A 23,687-nucleotide genomic window follows, 5' to 3' on the forward strand; every position below is an offset into this window, starting at 1 on the left:
TCAAATAATGAAATATAATCCTGGATTGTTCATTCTGGTGTTGGTCAAAGTAGCATTAGATAAATGTATCTATTAATCAAGTAAGTTAACAGAAATTGATGGAGTTAAGAAGCCTGATAAAGAAAACACACACACATAGAAAAGACTTGAACACACAAAGCTCTGAGTTTTAATTTCACCTTTAATAGATGCAGCCCGACCTCCGTGGGAGGAAAAGGCCACGTTTGATTCCAACAGAACAAGAGACACCAACACCGAAACCTGCCTCCGTCTAACGAGGAGAACGTTTCTCTGCTGCTTCACGAAGGCACGGCCGAGCTCACGGGACTGAACTCAAAAACTACATCTGAGCTGAATCGGGAAATAAATAACTTTAATCAGGACGAGGATTAGAAACTTAAATTCTTTTCATCCTGTTTGATTCAGGACACGACTTCGATTCTGGGGTTTTCAGCTCAGGTGTGAAATTTAAAAAACCTGTGTGTGAGTTTTGTTTTAGATATTTCTCTCTGCACAAAAACCAACAGAATCAGTGGATAATACAAAATAAAATGAACAAGTGGCAGAAGAGCGACACAGATCTTTGGCATCCCGTGAAATATCAACTGATCGACAAGCTGAATTTAAATAAGCAGCAGATTTGACAGCGTTTAAGAGAAAGTATTTCATCCGACTGCTTCTATGCACGATAATTCAGAAGCTTTGAAGTCAAACAGCCCGGGGGTGAAAACAGGTATCACGTACAAAAGGACAAGCTTGTGAGAGACGGGATTCAACCAAACGTTTCACAGTCGACAGCTGAAACAGAACAAAACTAAATAAAACTTATTCTGCCACACTTTACTTTCATGATAAAATAAAAAAAACATAACAATAAGTAGAGCTTAACAACATCTCTTGACAACGTCAAGAGTATTAGATGTTAAGATAATGTACACAGAAGGATAGCAGAGGTTTTTAGGATTAAACTGGGGAAAAATAAAAATAAAATAAAAACCTGTCTTCCCTGAATTTAAAAGGTAAAGTGCCCCCAAAAAATAAAAATATAAATATTGATACTAGTCTGGTCTGATGTGTTTAATCAGCAAAAGTTGTTTAGAATTTACACAAACAACATGGCTTAAAGATGCAGACATGTGTATCACTTTAAATTTTACAGTATGGAGGCAAAAAGTGGCCAAATTAGTTTGAATTGTTTTGTTTTTTTATCAATCAACACCCAATTTGGTATTTTGCCAATTCTAGGCAGCACAGAATTAAGTTTAAAGTTTGAATTTCTCATCCTGATATTTTGTTTACAAAAAATAGTACAAATTTAAATCAGATATCAGGGTTTATTAACCACTTCTTCTGAGAGTAAACTCTTTAAGGCCCTTTTTCCCCCCTCCATACATTTATCCCAGTGTTTGATAGTAAATAAATCAGGTTTAAAAACCCCTTTAAATAAAACTCTAAACTAAATATGTTTCTCCCTCCGATGGGAAGACACCTCTCATATATCTTTGCTCCAGGCAACACCACAAAAATATCTTTGTTTATAACAAATGAAAATAAAATCTATGATCAATGCGTTTGACACAGAGAAGAGGGAGTAGTAGTTAGTTTGTCCACTGGACGGCGGTATCGTGCAACCAGTACAACCAGTCTCAACCACAGCACTGTCAGTTCGACTTCATTCAGCACCTGCAGCTGGAACAAGCATCGTATCTTTGTTTTCATTCATCACAACGATTCAAACAAGTTTTTCATTCGCAGTGTTGTTTACTTAAATGATTGTCTTTTACAGTTTCAGTCGTTTCCTGAAAATCTAGAATAAACTCTTGATTCTAAAAGCTAAAAAAAATAACTTTTACAAAACTACACTAGAAACAATCCTCTCTGGTCTATGTGTCATTAATGATAAACTACATAAGCCAAAGAGGATATTGCATATATATTTATATATATATTTAAGGCAGCTATGAAAAGGCCTTTGTGACTTTGAAAGAAACCTTTCATGAACCTCAACTCTTCTTCAGCACGTTTATCTTTAATCTTCTCCTCTTTTCCATATTCCTCCTCTTCTAACGTTCTACTTTCCTTGTTCTTCTCTGTAATGTTTCCCCCTTTTATCCACCAGACAAAAAGCTGGAGTCTGGGGTTGACGTGGAGGTCGAGGCTGCACGTTCCAACTGGAGATAAGAGAGCAACGAAGACGAGAAGCACAATGAACGAGAGCAGGACAATGCAGCTGTTATCCTCCCGTCCACTGAAGCTTTCTGCTCTTGGCGGTGAATTACAGGTGGTTTTATATACGCAACAAAAACAGAGAACGCCGTCATTGTTCTCAAGGTCACAGCTTCTACGAACAATCTTTCTCATGAATTACCTCCTATGGCAACAAATCTTAACCTCCTCTCTTATCGTTTCTTCCTTCCTCCATCTAATGTCCGTTTTCTACTTCCTCTAAACCTTCTAGTCGACTTCCAGAAGCCGTTCAATCGTCGCTTCCTCCCTCCTCCGAGGTCAGAGGTCACGTCTCCCTAAATCACGTCAGTTCACTTCAGCTCAAACTCTTAAAACTCTTAAAATCCCACCAGTTCATTACGTCAACTTCACCCTCAACGACAAACACTTCCACCGCCACCAGCGACTTCCTGTCCTCACGAGCTCCGATCGGAGACGTTATTCTTTTCTACTTATTGAAACCGTTCCTCATCGATAACGCGTCAGTCGTAGAGTTCGTGTCTGTTTCAGAAACTACAAATTTTCAGGCAAAAACCTCTGTGGAATCTTAAGTGTGCCAAAATTCAATATAATAATAAAAAATAAACATTGATTACATTTGCAATTAAATTACGTATCACAAACAAAAAGCCCGTTTCATATTTAATGTTTAATTTGTCATATTTCTGTGAAACTAACACAAAGTAGAACAAGATAAAAACAAATGTCAGTTGAGATAATAACTGAATAATAGCATCTTCTCTTTGGCACACTCAAGACTCCACAGGTTCAACCTGCTTGTTCCTTAGTCACTTTCACGATCATTTAGACAAAACTCATCAACGATAGCAACTTGATAAATATATTGATGGTACAGTATCGTGATTTCCGGTGGTATTACAGCTTGTGAAAACATTACATCCAGTGGTTTGTGCTGCTTGTGTTGTTTTTGTGTGTTTACTTCTTGTAGAAGTCTGGATAAACTTTTCTCTGCCTCTGGAGAATAAACTCAAATAAGACTTTGTTTTAAAAAGAAAAAAACAATAAAATAAAAAAGCTTCACCCATATAAATTAAGGAAAAAAATATGTACAGACCTCAAAAACAAATTAAATTAAACTCTGACTCAACATATGGCCTCGAGTCGCTCACAGATTCAGAAGAGGATTAAAAACTGGGGGAAACAAAGGAGTCAGATAATCGGCATAAATTATGTGACAGCAGGACAGAGTGAGAGGTGAGAGAGAGGGACGGACGGAGAGGGAGAAAACGAGGGAGAGGATGAGTGAATTTGGCACAAATCAGTGAATCTTTGGTGTTCGCAGGCAGACGCAGCAGAGCAGGCGGCGAGTTCCAAGTCTTTAGCCGAGCAGGAATCAAACTCCAGCATCGTCCGTCCGATTTCTGTCCGTTCATCCCTTTGTTCGCTTGTCCTTCACCGGCTGTCTCTCAGTGTTTATTGTCCTTTATCATCCCTCCGTCGGTATCCTCCTTCAAATGCAGGATCCTCCTTCTTATCCTCTGTTCACATCCCTCTCTCCATCAGAAATTACAGCATTTTCCTCCTTTGATGCGGAGGTAAAAACAAATCCCCTCCTCCGTCCCTCTAGGGGGCAGTAGTCCTGTTGAGTGGAGGTTAAATCCTCTGAGAAGGCCGTCGGACCTCCGTCATGGCCTGCTGCAGTCTGTGGCGATAGGAGTCGTAGCGGCGTTGTATCGCCTCCTCCTGCTCCTTCTCCTCCTTGTCCAGGATCCGCAAGAAGTTACGCAGCTCGGGGATGGAGAAGGCGTCCCACTGAGGAGACGAAGAAGAAAACAAAACCATTTAGATATTTGTTTGTTTGAAGTATTTATATTTTTATTGTCTATGTACTTTGAGTGGTTTGATGTAAAGAACTTGGAATTCATGTGTTTATTAATAAAGTTTTTAAGGACTGAGAATCAAGAGAAATAATGTAGAATGAGGAGGATGAGGAAGAAGAACAGGAAGAGGAAGGAGAGAAAGATAAGAAGAGGAGAAAGAGGAAGATATAGATGAAGAGGAAGAATAAGACGATAAAGAAGGAGGAGGAGAAGGAAGAGGAGGAAGAGGAGGAGGAGAGGTGTGATATTACCATGACTTCTCCGATTTGTTGTTCCCTCAGCACAAAGCTGAGTGTGTCTGTGTCGGGTCCGGCCACCAGACGCAGAAACAACGGCTGCTCGCCATCAGCCAGCTTACACACGTACACTGCAACGCACACAACAACACAACACACACAATTTAATTGCAGCGACCACAGAGTTCCCTGTGTATATGTGGTCTAATGGCGGCATGGAGACTAAATTAACCTCTGTGTGTGTGAGTGTGTGTGTGTCTGTACATAAAAACAGTCCTGGCAGAGGATCAAACAAAGTGTGCGTCACATTAACAACAAGTAATTTCCAAAGACAGAGAGTGAATGTGAAATATGAGACGCACATTTGTGTATTTTCTGTATTTGTTTGTACATTTATTCTGAGCTCTATCTTCTTTGTATGTTGCAGCTTTATCTCTTAAACGTTGCACAAGTCAAAATGATAATAACTTTGCTCTTGTTCTTGTGTTTTGTCTGTTCAAGTTGTTTTGAGCTCTCAGAGCCACCGTAGATCCAGAGTTTCTCATCCCACTCTCAACAGAAAACAACAGAGAATTTAACTAAATGTCAAAAAGCCTCTGACGTGATCTGAACCGACAACAGACCAGTTGTTCTGAATCTTTGTTCTTTTCCTTCAGGCAGACGAACGACCTCCACTGGAGCCGCTGAAGGTCAGACCCGTTTCTGCATTTCTAGACAACTCGTCTTCTCCTTGTTCATTGAACTGAATTAAAGCTTCACCACAACCATTGTTTGGAGGTTTTATATACGACCTCATGTACATTAGGAGTTAAAAACACATCTGTTGTCAGACATGTGTCTAGACAGGGTTTTTATTAGCAGACTCTCACTGTACATGTCGTGTAATGAGAGAAAACCAGAAGCTTTTGTGACAGCAGCTTTTGAAGAGGGAAACTAAATCTCTATAAAAGTCTGGAGGCAAAATGTTTCACAGACTTTGAACGAGACATTAAAGTCGCAAAATTCACTTTGTTTTGTTGATTACATTCACGTACGAGGGGAATAAACTGGGTTTTCCTGAGGTGGAGGAAACATTTGAAAATCCAACAAGCTGCAACAGCTGCTGATTCATAGTGTGTGTATATGTGTGAGTGTTCATGGGTTAGCTGTTGATAGTGGGGGGGGATCCCTCAGGCATCCGGCGAAGTCAGGGCGAGGCAACCAGAAATACACAACCACACAAACACACAGTGGCACGCATTAACACACACTGACACACAGAGTCGGCACCATGTCAGTGCCAAAGCATTTGAGATGGAGCTTGGCATCAGGGGAATGAAACACAGTCTCCAGTCCTGTCGCTTTCACTCCCTCACACTATGACACACACGCACACACAGACACACACACAAACAGACACACACATGCGGTCTGTAAGCTCAGTCTTACCCTGCTCCTCTCTCCGGTAGCGCTTGTAAAGGGCGTATTTGGCCGGGTTGTCTGCGACTGTGAACTTGTTCAACAAAGCGACGATCACCTGCGGACACACGAGGACGAGACAATGAGACAATGAGACAAAACGGTTCAGACACATTGACACCGACGAGCTCAGGGACAGTTTAAAACACACTGTTCCACCCGAGGGACTGTCTGGCCTTGGTGGCGTCAGTGGAGGAACGTTGTGGTGTCTAGTGGACTTCAAACGACCTTGACAGATTATTTTACACCGCTTAAAATGCTCTAAATCTCCAGATTCTATTCTAAAACAATATCAATATCATGTATTTATCAATAGCAATTTAACAAAGGTCCGACATATATTGCAAACGCATTGTAGAGCACAGTGAGGACGTATTACTCCCTCTCTCAGTTTGTAAGCTTGAAAGTTCAGTTGCTGCTGTGACACTGATGTTCTTAATCAGTTCAGGTTAACAAAGTTTTTAATTAAAGTTCAACATCAGTCGGCTTCTGTGCAACATCAACTTGAAGCCATATGTCTTCAGATGGTAATTAAGTTATCCAGCGCTGTGAAGTGTTGATTTGTGTGTGTGTGTTGCCCACCTGGCGGACTGTGTTATTGGAGCTGATGTGGAGGGTGTTGATGACACCGCGGGGCAGATAAAAAGCCTCCTGCACCACGGCTCCTCCTGCTCCTCCTGCTCCTCTCTGACCCCCCCGCACCGTCACCGGCCTCCGCAAGTCCATCTGGACTTTGACGAAACCGGTGTAAACACCAGAGGAACTCTGAGAGACAGAGACAGAGAGAGAGAGATGTGTACTGTAAATATTATACAAATATTATAAACCTTGTACAATCTGCAGAACACTAAAGCTAATTTAAAATGTAAAGAAGAAAGCGATGAAAATATTAAATCACTTTTTCAGACTTTGGTTATTTTCATAATCAATTACAGTGACAATTAATTTGATGATCAATGACACAAAATAGTAATATAAACTTCACTTTAAAGTTTTGAAATATACATTTTTACACAACCACCAGAGATTTGAACACATGACATGAATAAAATGTTTCCAGAGCTGAGGTTTGTGTGTGTGTGTGTGTGTTGTATGATCCCTCCACATGAAACCAGTAAACCCAGCGTGTCCTGCAGGACAGATGGTGCCAGACAGAGAAAGAGCATCTTAATCTCATCGCTCCATATGGAGCCATCAGGTCTGCTGCTGCACGTACGTGTGTATACGTGCGTGAGCATGAAAAGTCACAAGTGGACAAACAGGATCGATAAGAACAAGAGCTGAACAGGACAAGTGTTGCATCACAGATGAAGTGATAAATTAGACAAAGGGAGGAATTAAAAATAAAAAAGAAGGCATGGCTAAGTGTGTAGGGTCCAAAGTGCACGTCTGTGATTTGTATGTATTCTGTTCTCAGACCTGAGTGATTCCCTCAGCTCTGACACATGCAACATGTTAAGCAGCAGCTTTCAGGATTATTCATGTGATCATCCGGTGAATGTCTGAGAGAACGTAACCTCCTCATCTGCACTGGTCTGGATGTAACAGAGTTTTAGTGCCTCGTGGTGTGAATCCAGCTGCAGAAACCTTTCACCGCTGCCAAGTTAAACACGGTGGGGGGGAGAACAATAGCAGGAATATCATCACTTCGCTCTGATGTGACTGCTGAGGGAAGGCTGCGTGGACGGTGTAACCTCAACACCAGCAACTCACTGATTCAGCCAGTGTGTGTGTGTCTGTGTGTGTGTGTGTGTTCTCCACTCACCTGCGTCATTTTAAGGTGGTCTTTGGTTACACAGTTGTACTGCTCGATCTTCTGCCTGATCTCCTCCCTGCTGAACTCCGTCCGCAGCTCTCTCTCCTTCTCCACATCCTGAAGCAGAGACAACGACAAGAAAAACGTCCTGATCAGTCACGGGTTCGACCTCGATCATTATGAAACAGTCTCTGTTTGGATTATTGAAGCAGAACGTATACTGCAGACAAATCAACTATTCAGCAAAGATACGATATCTGAAACCTGATAGAAGTCGACTCGATTCTTTACCTTTGCAAAGGAAAACATGTAGTAGACAAGTAGTGAAGCTTGTTTGCTGCACATGTACTTTGTGACATTTCACGTTGCTTTGGGGCAAAATAGAGCACAGTGGTTTTCTTCATGTGACCCGGCCCATACAGCAGATAACTTGTAGAGGCTGTATCTTAACTATTTTTGCAGATGCAGTAGCTTTGGTGCTACAGAGGTTTTCTAGCACAAGTAAACTTCATGTCTATGTGTGAGGGACAGTAACACAAACTCAGTGCAGGTAAAGCCAAACATATTTAACTGTTCCCCCAAAATAATGTAAGACTGAAAGTGTGAACAGGGCCAGACTGCTAAAGGGTTGGCGCATGACAAAAACACAGCTCCAGTCGACCCGGGTCCCATGTTGAGCGACTGACTTCTAATCATAGAGAAAACTTGGAGACCTCCTGCAGGACAAAGCAACGCAAGTCATGCACAAAACAATCCCAAACGCCAGAAAGAAAGAAAGACAATGTCCCGCGAGTCAGAGCAGTCCTCAGTTTGACGGACTGGAGGCTGAAGTGTGTGGACAGCACGTCGGCACGTGTGGCTAATGTATGGGAGAGCAGCAGTCAGCAGTCTTCACCGTGTTTGTGTATAAATAACCACAGAAAGTGACATGGTCAGCTGATAGGGAATTTCCCGATCGAGACGACAGACACACATGTACAGACGTGGGAGCGGAACAGACGCCATGTGACTCGATGAACTCTCCTGATTAATCAAATCAAGTGGAGTCAGATTCAAACACGTGTCGAGATATAGATCAGGTCACGGGACAAAACCTAGTTTGTTGCATCATCAGATGTTCACTGGAACAATCAAACGTCTCCAGCCTGAGGGATCTGCTGCAGCCGCTCAACATTGGCATAATATGATATAATATGAATCTAATGACTTAGTCTAATGTCTCCTGCAGGAGTTGAACAACCTGTGGTGTACCAGAGGGCCCGAGGGACACAGCAACACCCTGGACTCACATCACCAGACAGACGGGTAAAGTTCTCCCTCAAGACACATGAAGAGTTATATTATGTATGTGTAGAGTATGTCAGTATGTCGATTCAGAGTCTTAAGACAGTTTAATTCCCCTGTGTAGTCAGTGCTTACATGGTCATAGTGCGGCTCTGCTCGGCATCTATTAAAAACCACACACACACACAGGCAAGCACATAGTGCACAATCCAGGGAGGCTCTGAAGGCACACACACCCTTATATGGAAAGCACACACTGCTCCAGTGAAAGACAAGGTGCCAATACAACAAACACAGCAGACACACACACACTCACTCACTGCAGCTCGGAGAGAGTTTAACACTGTGGGCATTAAGAGGTTTAATAACTCAGAACAGGATTACCAGTCTAACTGCCTGCTCACAATAGAGATATAGATACAGAGGAGATATAAAAGGTGATGTTGACCCGTCTGAATTGTTATTTACCAATTCGTTAAGACATCAAACCATGATCCTTCACGCTAAACTTGACCTTTTCCCACAATCTGCGTCAACCTGAAGCACCAGCAAGGTCAGATGAGTCAAAGCGTCTTAGCAGGAAGAGACAGGTAAGGAGATTAACTGTCCTCTCATCGTCCACAGAGACAAACAGAGACTGGAAAGAAAGAAGCAACTCAAAATGAATGACAAGATAAATTACCCTGCCTCAGGGAAATCCTTCCTCTGGTGAATTGGGATTGTGTGTTTTTGTTTGTGTGTCAGAAGCTAAACCTGGTGATCAAGAAGATTAGTGACTTGCGATCTACAGTCGTGGTTCAGTTAATCTCATTCATTCAATCTATGTTTGTTATGTTATTTAACAAAAGCTGTCGTTCCATCCAACTTTTAATGCGAGTTCAATGGATTTAGGCAACTGTTGTTTCTTAGTATGAACTCAATCAACTCAAAAATCTATTTAACCGCTGGAATTTAGGTGCAGGTTTGTGCTAAGCTACAATTAAGGTTGCCACCACAAACTTTTATCCTATTTCTGGCATCGTCTCCTCTTGTAAAACTTTACAGCCATTGAGAAAATGCCAAAAACAAATTCTCCTTTATTATACTGGAGGCCTGTAGCAACCTGTTGACTCATATAGGGTTTTTATTCTTCTCAGGGTGAAGAAGCTCCTGAAACAACATTTTATCATCACAAGACACAAACCTCTCCAGCCCAAATAATGAAAGTCTTTGAGGCAAGAGTCAGTTTTATGTTGAGTAAAATCTTTGCACCCGAGACTCAGATGATATAAATATATTTTTAAATTCAAAAGAAAAGTATTTTAACTAGCTGCAGTCAGAAAAAAAGCCTTGTTATGTCAAAGCTGGTGAAACAAGGCCGAGGAGCCGTTACTGGCTGCATCTCCCGGGAGAGTTTGTCCTAATCAGATTATTTGACGTGCAGGGCAGAGAGCGTTAAGAGGAACTGAGAGGGAGAGAGAGAGCGAACAAATCCAAACAGGAGAAGCAGAGCAGAGCGAAGCTGCAACACATGAGATCATGGTCCTGTTAAAGAACACAGAGAACCCTCCCACTGAAGCTATAAGATCAACACTGGACTTGAAAGACACGGGAGAGGACAGAGAGAAAAGACAAGCACAGAAACTACTGAAGGTTTCAATAGAGACAAGACAAATATGAATATTAAAAGCCTCTAGTAACAGCAGTTTACAACGTTGCATCACATCATCGCACATGAGAGATTTACGTTGTTCATGTGGAAAATTGTTTGAAACAGTTTAAAAAGTTCTCAAGACAAGTTGATTGATTTGTAGCCAATAGAAAGACAAATATTTGACTGAGCCCAGTATTCGACTCTAGTGTTCTTGGCAGGAACTATGTCCTGTCAAGTTTACAAACATGTTTATATGAGCACAGTGCTACTTATGGTTCTTTGGATATCTTGCACAACATCATCTGCATCTTTGTCGTTCATTGGTTGTTCTCCAATAGGACAAAGATAAAAAGTAGTAGTATTTAACATTGAATTACATATTTAGAGAATAATCTAATTTCATGTCTACATGCTGTAGGTATTTCCACTAAACTGAAGAGCATTAAAAAGCAGAAGAGAATGACCACAGCTGGGAAAAGCAGAAATGAAACAGTGAATTATGAAAAAGAGAGGATGAGCAAACAGCTCCGGGCCTGAGAAGAAACAGAGAAACACAGAACAAGAATCTCATAAGGTTTTTATAATTATCTCTGTGTCAGGTTCTCCCTGTTCTCAAGCTGCTGGTTTAACTTTAGACTGGATGATGTGGGAGACAGAAATGTCATCTTCTTTCTCAACCTTTGATAACACACCTGCAGCATTCCTGCTTTTGTTGAGCACTGTCACGCTCGTCTGTAAACAGATGACTTCACCATGCAAAGAGTGTGTGTGTGCGTGTGTGTGTGTGTGTAGACAAAACATGCTTAGCTTGGCTGAACACACCCTGAAGGACCAGACTGTGAGTTTGCATGTTGTTGGAGCTACAGGCAGAAGAAACACAATGATTGAGCTGTGCTAACTGAACGTGACATATATTCTTTAAAAGCTCTAGAAAGACATTTTTGTTCCTGTGTTTACATCCTCAGAATTCCATCAAGCTTTGCATTTTTTAAATGACTAAAGTGAAGTCATTACATTTAGCTAAATGCTGTGTCATCATCATTCTACTGGAGGAGAACACTGTCTCCATTTCACACATTATTAGCCTTAATAACTCAAATTCTTTTGAAGGAACTTCCTCGGAAATTATTGAACTCTAGAGACCTGTTAAAACAACCCCCCCCCCCCCCCGCCCCAGCCCAACACACAATATTCCCACCACCTTCATTTGAAAGCCGTCTCCTCTTCCTATAGATCCAATCTGTAAATCCTTTAAACTCACTAGATCCTAGTTGGTTTTATCGTTATTAGTCCTCGAACTATGTCATAACCATTTTTTTACCCTCCTCATCCTCCTTCGCTCCCTTTTCTGTGCTACTTCCTGTTGAGTCCACAGGGGGAAGTTGATGTCGGCCACACCTTTCCTTCCAGCATTCCTGCACTAATGACCACACGCATGCACGGACAACGCTGCATACATGTGCAGCTCCAGTGGAAGAGCTCCTACCTAGAAACACACATACCTCAGCTAATGGAGAGAAACAGTTGCTAGAACTCTTATGCTCGAGTGGACATTCCCGAGCTAATGGACGAGGATACAGTAGATACAGTGCAGCATCCTTAAAGCCTTTTATAGAGCTCTGCATCTCTGCTCTGCAGCACTTAACACTGAACGCCATTCAATAACCAACATAGTCCATTTGGTATAACCACTAATCGCTTTTTATTTACACCTGGGTGGCTTCCAGAGCGTCAAAGCTCCTACAGGTGCCGGTCTCATTGTTTTCTCGTCTCTCTCATCGGTATCATTTTCAGTAAATAAATCAGATTTTCTTCAGAAGATGGAAGACGTGAGGAAGAAATTCAAGCTATTGTTTTTGCAAACAGAGAAATCAAACCTGCAGAATAAACCAGACGGACCACATGGAGACGAGGCTGCGTTCAGCAACGTGACGTCTGCCAAACTGGACCGACTGTATATGTCAAGTGTGGTTCAGTAGGTTCAACATGAAAACACAGACAGCAGAGGAAAAGGACACCCAAGCTACGGTTCAACTCTTGGAGGAGACCACAAGGATTCGGTTTGGAGGAGACCACCCAGAAGAATTAGCTCCATCGTCTCTATACCTTTACCGAGACCGAGGAGGAGGTGGAAGGTGGAGGAAGGAACAAAGATGGAGGAGCAAAAGGAGGCGGCAGGAGTAGAAGGATATTAAGAGTAAGAAGGGGAGGTTGAAGAATGAGGGTGAGAAAGGAGAGAAATGTGAAGTTTAAGGACGCAGGTGAGAAAAACAAGAAAAGAACATTTATTGCAACCTTGTAGACAAGGTTGCAAACTTCCTGTTTAATATTCTATATTTATCTTGAACTCAGCTACTAATCATGCCGTTAACGTTGTTGCTTTGGAGATAAATACGACATTAAAAAAACGACACAGTTGCCGTACGACCACTTTGATAGGCAGCTCACACTGTAGCTGCTGTCAGCTGGAGGCTGGGAAACACTCCCACTCGCATGAAAAATGGGTTTCATTAGACAAGCTAGATAATGGGGGGGGGGGGGGGGTTACTGCTCGGCCTGGGCTCACACACGCCCGACAGAGATATCCAATACACACAGTTCATGTATGATTAACAGTTTCTGGTGTCATGATTGCAAAAGACTGAGTAAAAGGTGAAAGAAACAACCCTTTGTACAGGTTGTGCGTTTGCTATCCCAAGAAGAGTTGAGCAACAGATTCACAGAAGTGTGTACTTCAGTGTATGGGAGTGTGAGTGTGCAGTGAGTAAGCATGTGTGGGCTGAGATTATGAAACTTCAGGGTTCTTGTCAGCAAAGGCGGTGAGAGAAAAGAGGAGTGTGCGCTCGAGGATGATGAGCCAACAACGAGCCAGACTTCCTCTGGAGAGTGTGAGTCGACTGGCAGCTGCACACATCATGTATGTGAGGCTGCATGTTTTTCCAGATTAATGAATGAATGTCAGAGCAACAGTCTCAAACCCCAAATATATTTAATTTATAACTAGAGAAAGGAAAAAGAGAAATACAGAAATATTAAATCTGCATTTAAATGACCATAAAGGCTCATTTGCATTGATGCGTGTATACTGTCACAACCTAAGATGAGAAACCCCTTAAGGTCATGTGTTGTAAAATGTTTAACTACAACACTTAGGACACGTCATGAACTTGAAAGAAACCGCCTTGTGAAGCTTTTAAAGAAATGCTTGAAGCCACAAAAACACTCAACATAATTCCAAGAAAAGCGACCAAAGAAAAAGTAAAAACACAACAAACACAACACCCGTAATAAAGGATAATGAAAGCAGAGTTCGGAGGAGACACAGTGAGTCGGGCCTGAAGCATCGAAACCAGGAGCCAGTCAGATTCACTTCATCAACGATCATTAAATAGAGGATCTCATTTTAAGAGTTGATAATTCATCCTGTACAGTCAGCTGGTATTAATAGCTCATGGGAACAAGTAGAAATGAGTTTTAAATAACATTGCCTGGTTTCACAGTCACTACTGGTCACTGGTATAATGGACACAATGGGGATGTGAAAGGCAGGTGTGTCTGTGGGGGAACTGATAATGGAAACCAGGTAAACAATACCTGTGAGATGTGAGCGATCGTGACTGTGTTGTCACTCGACTGTCGGACCGAACCCTTCACTTCAGCAACAGTGGAAAATCCCTTTATCAGAGCATGAATGAGGCCTCCACACACACACACAACAACACACAACAACATACAACAACACACTGTAAAACACACATTATCCCACATGACTCCAGCCAAAACACAAAGCAGTGATAAACGTGTACAACCGCCGTGCCCAAATCCTAATGTTCAAAACCACCACAAACACATCAACAGAACAATCAGACACGGCATTCAAAACCAACAGAGCTTAGGCGATTTGTAGATGCATGAGTGTGTGTGTGTGAGATTGTTGCTTCATTTAAAGTGTCACATGAAACAAACGATGACACACAGTGTTATGGGCTGTTTGCACGCATGTCTGTGAGTCCATCATTACTGTAAAGTAAACCCCACATTAGGCATGTGATGGTGTGTGAACATTAGACTGTTATCTACAATAACAGTCTAATGTTCTCTTATTTCACATAAAACTGATTTAATAGCAGTTTAACTGCATCTGATAGGCAGAATGTCAAACTTTAATTTTTTCAGCTCATATATTGAGATTCAGAGATAAATACCATGAAGCATATCTACATAATGCTTATGCCTGTTAGCTAATCATAAAGACTGGAAACGGGGGGGGAAACCGCTAGCCTGGCAATCTCTGAAGGTAACCAAAATACTACCTCACTATAATATCACGTGATATATTTTTTTATTCAACTTCCCGTTACATCAGATAAATAAGATCCACAATAACTTAATATAAGCCAATATGTATTTTGTATGTCTATGTTAAATTGAGGGGTAACATTGCTCATATGGCACTGAATGAAAACACCAACACACACACACACCAACACAAACACACACACCCACACCGTCGCTGTGAACCTGCCGTCGTTCATCATCATTCGACTCTCACTTTCTCCTCTGCACGTAACAAAAAGCAGCGACCACCTCAAAGTGCACTGCGGTCTGGTGATAATGGCGAGCACCAGAGATCACAGCCGCCCTAAACTGCTCCCAGATGAGCCTGAACACTGGTGTGTGACAGAGCAGCTGACAGCGCCCGGCGGCAGACATCCACCGACGTAGGCTTCATTACCGAGTGTATAAACACGGAGAAGGCTGGGCAGGAAGTCCCACTCGCTCAGATACAAGCAGGACAAATTTTCAACTAGAAAAAACTGTTTAAAGTAAGAGTCGGTTGACAGGGTCACGTTTTTATCTACTGCTTTTACTAAACAAGAGTGAGATTATTCAGAGTAATTGAACTATATTGTGCAGAATAATTGTTTTCTGCATCAGCAGCAGCATTTTGCAAGGAAGTCTTGGATTGTCTGCCACTACTGGTGAAAAGTAAAACTACTTGTGTCCCTGTGGAGGGCGACATCTGACATCTGCTGCCCGTTGACCTTGAATTATGATGCTACAGGTGGTCAGTTCCTCCACAGAGAGGTGAGACCGAGCTGAGGAAAGGAGAAGGAAAGTGGGGCGGGGGTTCAAGACCACTTCACCACCTGTTCAGAGAAGTTTGGACGAGAACCAGACACAACAGGGTCTGTTTGAAGCAGCTGGTGGTTTAATTCATCACTGGTGACAAGGCTCATGAGCTGTGACCATGCACATAAGACCGGGTAGAACACACTGTAGGCTGCAGCTGAAAAATGTCAACACTTATGTGTGACCAAGAGAAATATTCACACTGGAGAAACTGGAACCACTGAATATTTGGCATTTAAGCTAAAAAAAAAAATCACTAACTCGACTTCTCCAGTTCCTGCAGCTCAAGACAACGCCTGCTGCAATGATTGGTCAGATTATTTTCAAGCAAAGACGCCAAACAATCGCAGGCTTCTCATTGGTCCACGGATCAGGTTTATCAATAATGAAAGTAGCTGCAGCTCAAATCATGTCTGGTTAATAAATGTCTCATTAAAATAATAAGTCAACTATTAGAAGGGTTTGCTTCAGTTTATATCCATCTTATCTGCATATAATGTTTATCTATACACTTTCCCCTTTTCTTTCTAAAACACACAAACACAGACACACAAACACACACAAACCCAGACACACAAACACCTCATTTCCTCCATGATGCAGGTGTCTACTTTAAAAAGCAGATTTATCTCATTATATAACACAGCCCACTTCTGTAATGGAGGGGTGTGTGTGTGTGTGTTTCCAGGCATAAAGGCACTCGGGTTCTGTTTGAACAGATAGCAAGGGCTGCACAGTTTAGAACAATTCCACTCGTGTTTCCTTTGGAAAAGCTGAGCGCTGGAGACGGGAGAGGCTCATAAAACGTTTTATGTAACCTGCAGACGGTCAACACAGACTGTACCTCACACACACACCACACACACAAAACCTGACTTGAATTCTGTAACTTTTGACCTGATCCTCTATTCCCAAGTAATGACCGAGCTGTATAGTGGGCCTTGTACATTTTACACATCTTTTAAACTTTGACTGAATTGTGTGAAAGAGCATTAAAGGACACGAAGAATGAAAATGAAAGTCGGACAGACGGTGTGTTTGTTGGCAGGTCGGGGCAAAGTCGACCTACAGCGATATCAAACCTCGAGTAAAACCTTCCAACACCAGGCTGGATGGATTTCTCTAAACAACAACAGACCCACATTCAGTAAATTCGCTCTTAAAAGAACAAACCATTGTTAAGGTTCTGTTTTAAGTAAAGTTCTTACGTAACTTTCTAGTCGCCTACCAGCTTTTAAGCAACTGTTTAATCGAGTTGCACAAACATAAAAACCTAAAGAGAGGAAGGATCTCTCGACACCAACTCCTGTGTTTATGGTTGGCATGGCAGTGTTGTGAGTACAAGCTCTGGTAAAGGTTGGGTGCGAGGACTCTAAACACAACTTCCACTCACACGAAGACACACAAACGCACACATGATCACTCACAACATGCTTGACCTGCCATCCGTGACAACCGAGGGAGCTTTAATTACAGACTGAAGACAAGACTCTTGTGAAATCCTCTTTCTTCAGTAACAGATGGATCCAGTGACTTGTGTATTTAAGTATTGTTTAATATTAAATAAAATAAAGACTTAATTTAGAGATTTTAAGAGACGAGCGATGCTTAATGGGTCACAGGTTTAATCTGTATCAGAGGATGTGGCCTTGTAGTCTTTGGCAAGGTTCACAGAGGGTGAAGGCAGCTGGGCTTGGACTGAAACTTGAACTAATGGGCTTAGACCGTAGATACAGTGTCAGACAGGAAGCTGCTGCAAAGCTAAAACTGGGCGCTGGTACCAAATGTGTGCCAGATTATAACTTTTAATATCCAGAGATTCCAGCAGCAGGAGCAGGAGCTGTGTGAGCCGAGTGGAACCGAATCAGGGCTCAAGAACAGAAGTGGTTTCAGGATAAGGGAGACAAAATGAGAATGAAGAGGTGTGATGGAATAAAATCTCCAGAATCAAACATGATATACTACAGCACATCGAGCAGTAGGGTTGGGTACCGAGAACCGGTTCCAATACAACCGGTACCTACCCGGACCGAAATGCAACGGAGATTTCGGTGCCTCATTTCGGTGCCTGAGCCAATCGAAGCCTGAGGTCTCCGCTCGTCCCGCCTCCTCACACTTCCGCTCCTTCCTTCACGGATGTCGGCCGCGGCTGCCGGTGGACAGACTCTTGTCTCCGCGCTGCCCGCGCCCCGCGTGCGTCAGGGCTTCTGTGCAGGTGGTGGGGGGGGAGGATCTCCTCGCGGGACCTCTCCCCTCCGCCGGGCGCATTTCCTCCGTGGCGGTGCGCCGCGACCGGCTCCGGGTCGGCTTGGAAAGGCTCGGGGCGGGAGGAACGAAGACCACGCCGAGAAATGTTTCATAAAAGTGACCGCATTTTAGGGGGGCGAAGGCGGGGGGCCGAAGCCCCGCGGAGACACGGGGGTCTCCGAGTGATTGAAAAGCGACTCTCAGTCTTCATTTGGCTCAGGCACCGAAGTCAGAGTCACGAGTCAGAGTGTGTGTGTTTTGTATTTATTTTTATTTATTTAAGTATAGTGTAAACTTTTGTTAACAGTTCGTATGTTATTCATAGTTTTAAGTTAAAAAGGGTTTTGTATTTATTTATATTTATAATCTACTTTAAACAGTTAATATATTTGGCAATAAAAAAAGCCTTTCTTGGTCAAGCATCGTTTTGTGCACTTTTTTGAAAAAAGTATCGGTTCAGGCACCGTTTAGGCACCGGTATCGTTTTAAAAGTATCGGTTAGGAACCGGTATCGGATAAAAACCAAACGATACCCATCCCTATCGAGCAGGTACCTACACCAAGGCCTCCTGCTGTGAACCAGTCCAGACACAGTGAACAAACAAACAGCTGAACTCGGGGGGGCCTCGATGCTGTTGAGAACAGGAAAGAGAGCCGAGAACACGACGGGAAGAGACATACAATGGAGGAGAAACAAGGATGATGGGAGGGGTGGAGGGGAGAGGAGGAGAACGGGTGAGGCTGGACAGCAGAGGAAGCAAATGAAGGGGGAGAGTGTGAGCAAGGACGGATTTGGATTCACATGGACAGGAAACAGAGCACCGGATTTGGCATTTGTTCACAATATAAGGATGTACCCTAAGTGGCTGATTAATTTAATTGAAAGTAATAATGTGCAGATTCTAGGGGTGGGAATTGGCAAAAATGTGACGATTCAATAGTATTGCGATATTTGGGCCACGATTCAATAGTATTGCGATTCTGCGATATATTGCGATACTGCAAGTATTGCGATTCGATTCTGCGATATATTGCGATTCATGTCCCCCATATTATTCAAAGGCATTACAAAAAATGAGGAAAATAAGACTGCTCAACTCACTTCAAATGTCACATTTAATTCTGTGAACAACATTGTCTTCTACACATTAACTGAAGTGCAAAAACTAAGAAAGGGTAGTGCAAAAACTTTGTCCTTGAACATTCAGGACACAGGACCTTTGTAATTATTTTCTGAATAGGAGACCTCTCACATGAACACTGAGCTCAATCATATAAATAAGAGTAACCTAGAGCTTCAATCAAATTGAGACCTGCAAGGTCATGACCCAAAATGTTAAATTCATTTGGGAATATTGGCATTTTTGTTCAGAAAAAGGGCTTGGTCAACATGCTCATATGTTAAAGTGCTCCTCTGGCCGTTACTATATCTCCTGCAGTGGAGAACATCCTTTCCGCACACAAACTAGGTATCTTTTAAACTCTGAAACTCTCCTCGTCATGCTTTGCCAGCCAGGGGCTGTTACATATATAATTGTAAATAAATATTGCAATACTTTGTGCTACAGTATTGATATAATCGCAGGCGCAAAATAGATTTTTTTCCCCCACCACTAGCAGATTCATCAACAATAAAAAAAACTACTAGTTGTAACCCTGTTAAGGTTTGATTTGAGTTCAGATGAGTTCACTCTTTGGTGACCTGGTCATAAACCTAGACACACAGTGACAATGGGTCGTTAGGTCATTAGGTAACAGTGTTGTGTCATTGTTTCCATCACACTGGTCAAAAAAACACCAGACAAAGGCTCTGACAGATTGTTTACAGGTGAGATGGGTACAAAGTCTGTAGAATGAGGTGTGTCTCGGCACATAAAAAATGAACCTGTGATATCATAACTTACTGCGAGTGTGTGGGAGGTGAAAAGAGAGGGAGAGATAAGATTTGAATCTGTTCTACGACATTCAGTCTGTCTATTAGTCGCCCTTCAGAGATGAAGATAAAACATGGGTACTTTTTCCCACAGAAGGTGATTTGGATAAAATCTCAACAGCAGAGAATGACTTCATTTTAGAGTGATTCCAAAGAAAACACTTAGGAAAACACCTAGAGTCTGCTTCTGTTTAGGGTTTCTAACTTAGTCTATCAACAAAGATCGATGACGCATCTCGATTTTCCTCCTGTTGTGCAACCTATAGGTATATACTGCAACCAGCCATCAGGGGCTGACCCAGATTGTACCGGCGTCCATCTTTGACAAATAGGACAACATGACAGCCCCCTAAAAAGTGAAGCCAAAGCACCTTGAATGATGACTGACTCGTGGGGCTGACTTGTGATAGGTCGAGTGCCTCGTACTGCCGCTCCAGCCCCAAATTGCTATTGTGCAAACTCCGGCTTCAATCGATGTCATTGGCCCAAGTTGGCAGGAGTACAGGTTCCTGACTTGTCTTGTATAGAACTGACTTGACTTGACACGAGTTGCAATGTATCTTAGAAACAAACACAAAGCGAAGGGGCTGCCGGGCGTAGTCAGGTAAGAACACCACACCATAAATCCATCAGGTGTGGGAGTGGGCCGTCAACAAACAACCCTACGCCTCGGCCCGTTATCGCACACTCTGTACTGCGCACTATGATGTCACATGATGTCAGTGCCTTTGAGCAACAAACACTGAACAGTGAGGGAACCGGACAGATGGTCAACACACAGCTCACTGTGCGATGAGGAAACACCATTTCCTGTTCTAGGCTCACTCATTTTTGATCTGCACCCAGTTAACGGGAAACTCTTAAGTTTGATTTTGCGTGTGTGTGTGTTTATCTCTCAATGAATTAGCCCTTAGCACTAATTCAATAAACCTGGTGACCTGTCAAGTGTGTTCACTCCCTGCATGGTGGACTATCTTAATAAGAGCCCAGTTAATAATTAGTGCTATGTAAATTATTTCTATTATTTGTATTAAGGTCAGCAGACGTGTGTGTGGTGCAACATGGAAGAGAGCTTCCATCATCTCGTCTGGGAGAAAATGAATATGCCTCATAGTCAGCTTACTGTCTGTGAGCATGATTTGAATTGAAGATGAGCTGCAGCTTTGGCCGTTCACTGTGTGTGTGTGTGTGTGTGTGTGTGTGTGTGTGTGTGTGTGTGTGTGTGTGTGTGTGTGTGTGTGTGTGTGTGTCTGTCTTTACTGTATGTGTGTGTACTGTACTGGGGGTTGGGTGGGATTACCCCAGAGTATTTTTTTTTCATGAGACACACAGACGCACTGGTCAGCGTGACATTTACATACAGAAATACTATTCACCCACAGAAAGGGCGGGTTGGGGGGGTCGGGAATGTGTGTGTCTTTGGGAGTTATTTGTGTGTCTATGTGAGTGTGTGTGTTAATGTGGAGTGGATATAAACCCTGCCTCAGTCTACAGCTAAATCCTCTTCAGACCAGACATCTCATTTCCCTGTTTGACCGTCCACCATGTCCGTCTTTGTCCTCCTGTTTGTCCTCCCTCTCCCTGTTTAAACTGCAGCTTATTAAACTTCAGTCTCTCACTCGGGCTTCAGCCTGGCACCTTGATTAAAGATCATGAATGAGCTGCTTGTACAGTGCTAGAGCTTCTTGTACTGTTAGTGAAGCACCTCACAACACCAACTTCTGGATTTTCTATCTTATACCAAGACCAAGAATGCACCAGTGTTTCCAGCTAGTTCCCACTTACAATGGCTTTTCTTTGCACCTTTAAAAAAAAGGCAAAAATCAAGTTGCTTCTCTTTCCCAGTGGGTAAACTGGTGTTTGCAGGTTTAAATATCTCTGTTGAAATTGAAGTATACTCATTGGTGAACATAAATACACATCAACTCTCACGATAACCTATTTTACTGACCCACAACCAGTGATTTCACGCAGCTGCCCCACACATTTCCCCCAAGGGACATGTCCCCTGTCCAGTGGTAATTACCGTCGGCATGCGGGGAACCACCAGGCTGCTTCCAGCTCCAGGTCCGGAGCTTCAGTACAAGACACAACAGCTCACACCCTCTCTGGCAGCCATGTATGGGCCACATTGTGCATCCACACACACAAACACACACTGCCACGAGGAATGAGGACCTGTGTTAAATGCCCGTCATGGCAAAGTGAAGGGGTCACGCCACAGGACACTGAAGGATCACTGCTGGAGAAACCCATGTCACTCACACACACAGACACACACTAAGTGGGCAGGGAAGAAGAATAGCTTGATTCTCTTCCAGTAAGCAGAGTCTCTGAAGCGTGGAACAAACCAGCTGTGTTGGAGACACTGTGAGCATGTGTGTGAATGCGTCTGTGCGAGCGAGAGACACTTGAACACAGTCGTGGACCAGAAGTTAGTCCAGCACCTTCAGACGGACCACGTTCTGCGAGACATGATAGAGCTGAATGTGTGTGACTGTAACTCAATCCAACGTATGACCCACGGTCAACAGGCAAAGAGACACCTCACAAACTCATTCAAATCTAGGTTTGAATAATCAGGAATAATAAGGTTCAGTTTGTAGAATTTAGTGACACCTATGAAGGAGAACCTGTGGTAAACTTCAGCTGTAATAAAAACTCAAAAGGGTTTAGTTTGTCCAGTTGGGGCTACTGTAAAAAAAAAACATGGCTGCCTCCATAGAGAGGACCTGCTCCTGATGTAAATATACAGTATTTTAATATAAAGTATGTAAATATAAAGAGATCATTCTTTGGGTAAAGAACACAACAATTTGCCAATAGATCCCTTTCACCTTCTTTAAAACTCTGGATGGGGGCAATATATAGATATCAAGATGTATATATTCAGGGAATATTGCTGTACATGTTTATTTTTTACTTTATTTAAAGAAAACAGTGTGTGTGTGTGTGTGTGGGGGGGGCGGGTATTATACTCCGTCATAGGGCCCAACCATTGTAGCAGCGGCCCTGGCTCTGAGAACAGGTGAGCCAATCAAAAAGTGATAATTTCATTTAAATGGCAGCAGGTTTTTAATTTTAAACAAAGGCCGAATTGAAGTAAGATACTATGTCTTTGCAAATAGACAACAGCTGATTAATATTTCATTATTTTTTTTTAATAAGCGTTGGTTTTCTACACATTGTTTTTTGAATGAAGTTGTGACAGAGACACAGACTGAGACGAACCCTCCGAACCTTGTTCACGGACACCTTCCCGTTGGGCTTCCGGAGGAACGACGTCCTGGCCGTGAAGAAGAACTCCTCCGAGTCCTCCTCCAAGCTGCTGTAGCCGCTGCTCATCGTGCTGCTCCACGTCATTAGCTAGGTGGGGGGTGGGGGGGGGGAACTCCACTCGAACTGGGCCGGGTCAGAAAACCCAACAACCGGCTGGGAATCCTGGAGAGTGTTCGGGTTCCAGCCCGGAGGACTTCCGGAAGTTTACCCGCAGAAGCTGCTTGCTGACCGGTAGGATTTGCTGCTCCGTCACACGCAAGACTCCATTCAAACTCCGCTGAACTCCGCTGAACTCCTCCGTTCTGCGCAGGAAAACGTCCCCGTGTGACCGACGGGTTCGAATCGATCGTTAACTCCGAACAATTTAACGAATAAAATCCACAGTGACGCGTCCACGTTCGCGTCTTGTGCGCCTCCGCCCGTTAATGTTCAGTCTTTAACTTCCACAGCCAGCTACAGTAAGGCCCCGCCCACAACGAGCGCCTCGACTCGAGCCCACCAATCACACGCCCGGATGGTTAGGGTTAGCCCCGCCCGGTACTACTTGACAGCCAATCAGCGCCGTCGGGGCTCAGTTTGAGGAGAGCTGAGGGACGACTGAGCTGCAGGTGATTAAATTAAATAAATTAAATAAAATGAAATACAAATATATTAAATAATT

General features: G+C 43.0%; 1 protein-coding gene across 1 annotated transcript; it reads right to left on the reverse strand.

The window, feature by feature from the left end:
- Window positions 1-163: 163 nt before the first annotated feature.
- rassf3 (Ras association domain family member 3) lies at window positions 164-23,435 on the reverse strand. Its single transcript, XM_061070526.1, has 6 exons — window positions 22,988-23,435; window positions 7,527-7,634; window positions 6,344-6,526; window positions 5,732-5,819; window positions 4,319-4,434; window positions 164-3,999 (listed from the first exon to the last, which is right to left on the reverse strand). Exons 1-6 carry the CDS (start codon window positions 23,108-23,110, stop codon window positions 3,841-3,843), a joined length of 777 nt encoding a protein of 258 aa, XP_060926509.1. The 5' UTR covers window positions 23,111-23,435; the 3' UTR covers window positions 164-3,840.
- Window positions 23,436-23,687: the final 252 nt, after the last annotated feature.

The sequence above is a fragment of the Limanda limanda genome, chromosome 1, assembly GCF_963576545.1.
Source record: "Limanda limanda chromosome 1, fLimLim1.1, whole genome shotgun sequence".
Taxonomy (NCBI): Eukaryota; Metazoa; Chordata; class Actinopteri; order Pleuronectiformes; family Pleuronectidae; genus Limanda; species Limanda limanda.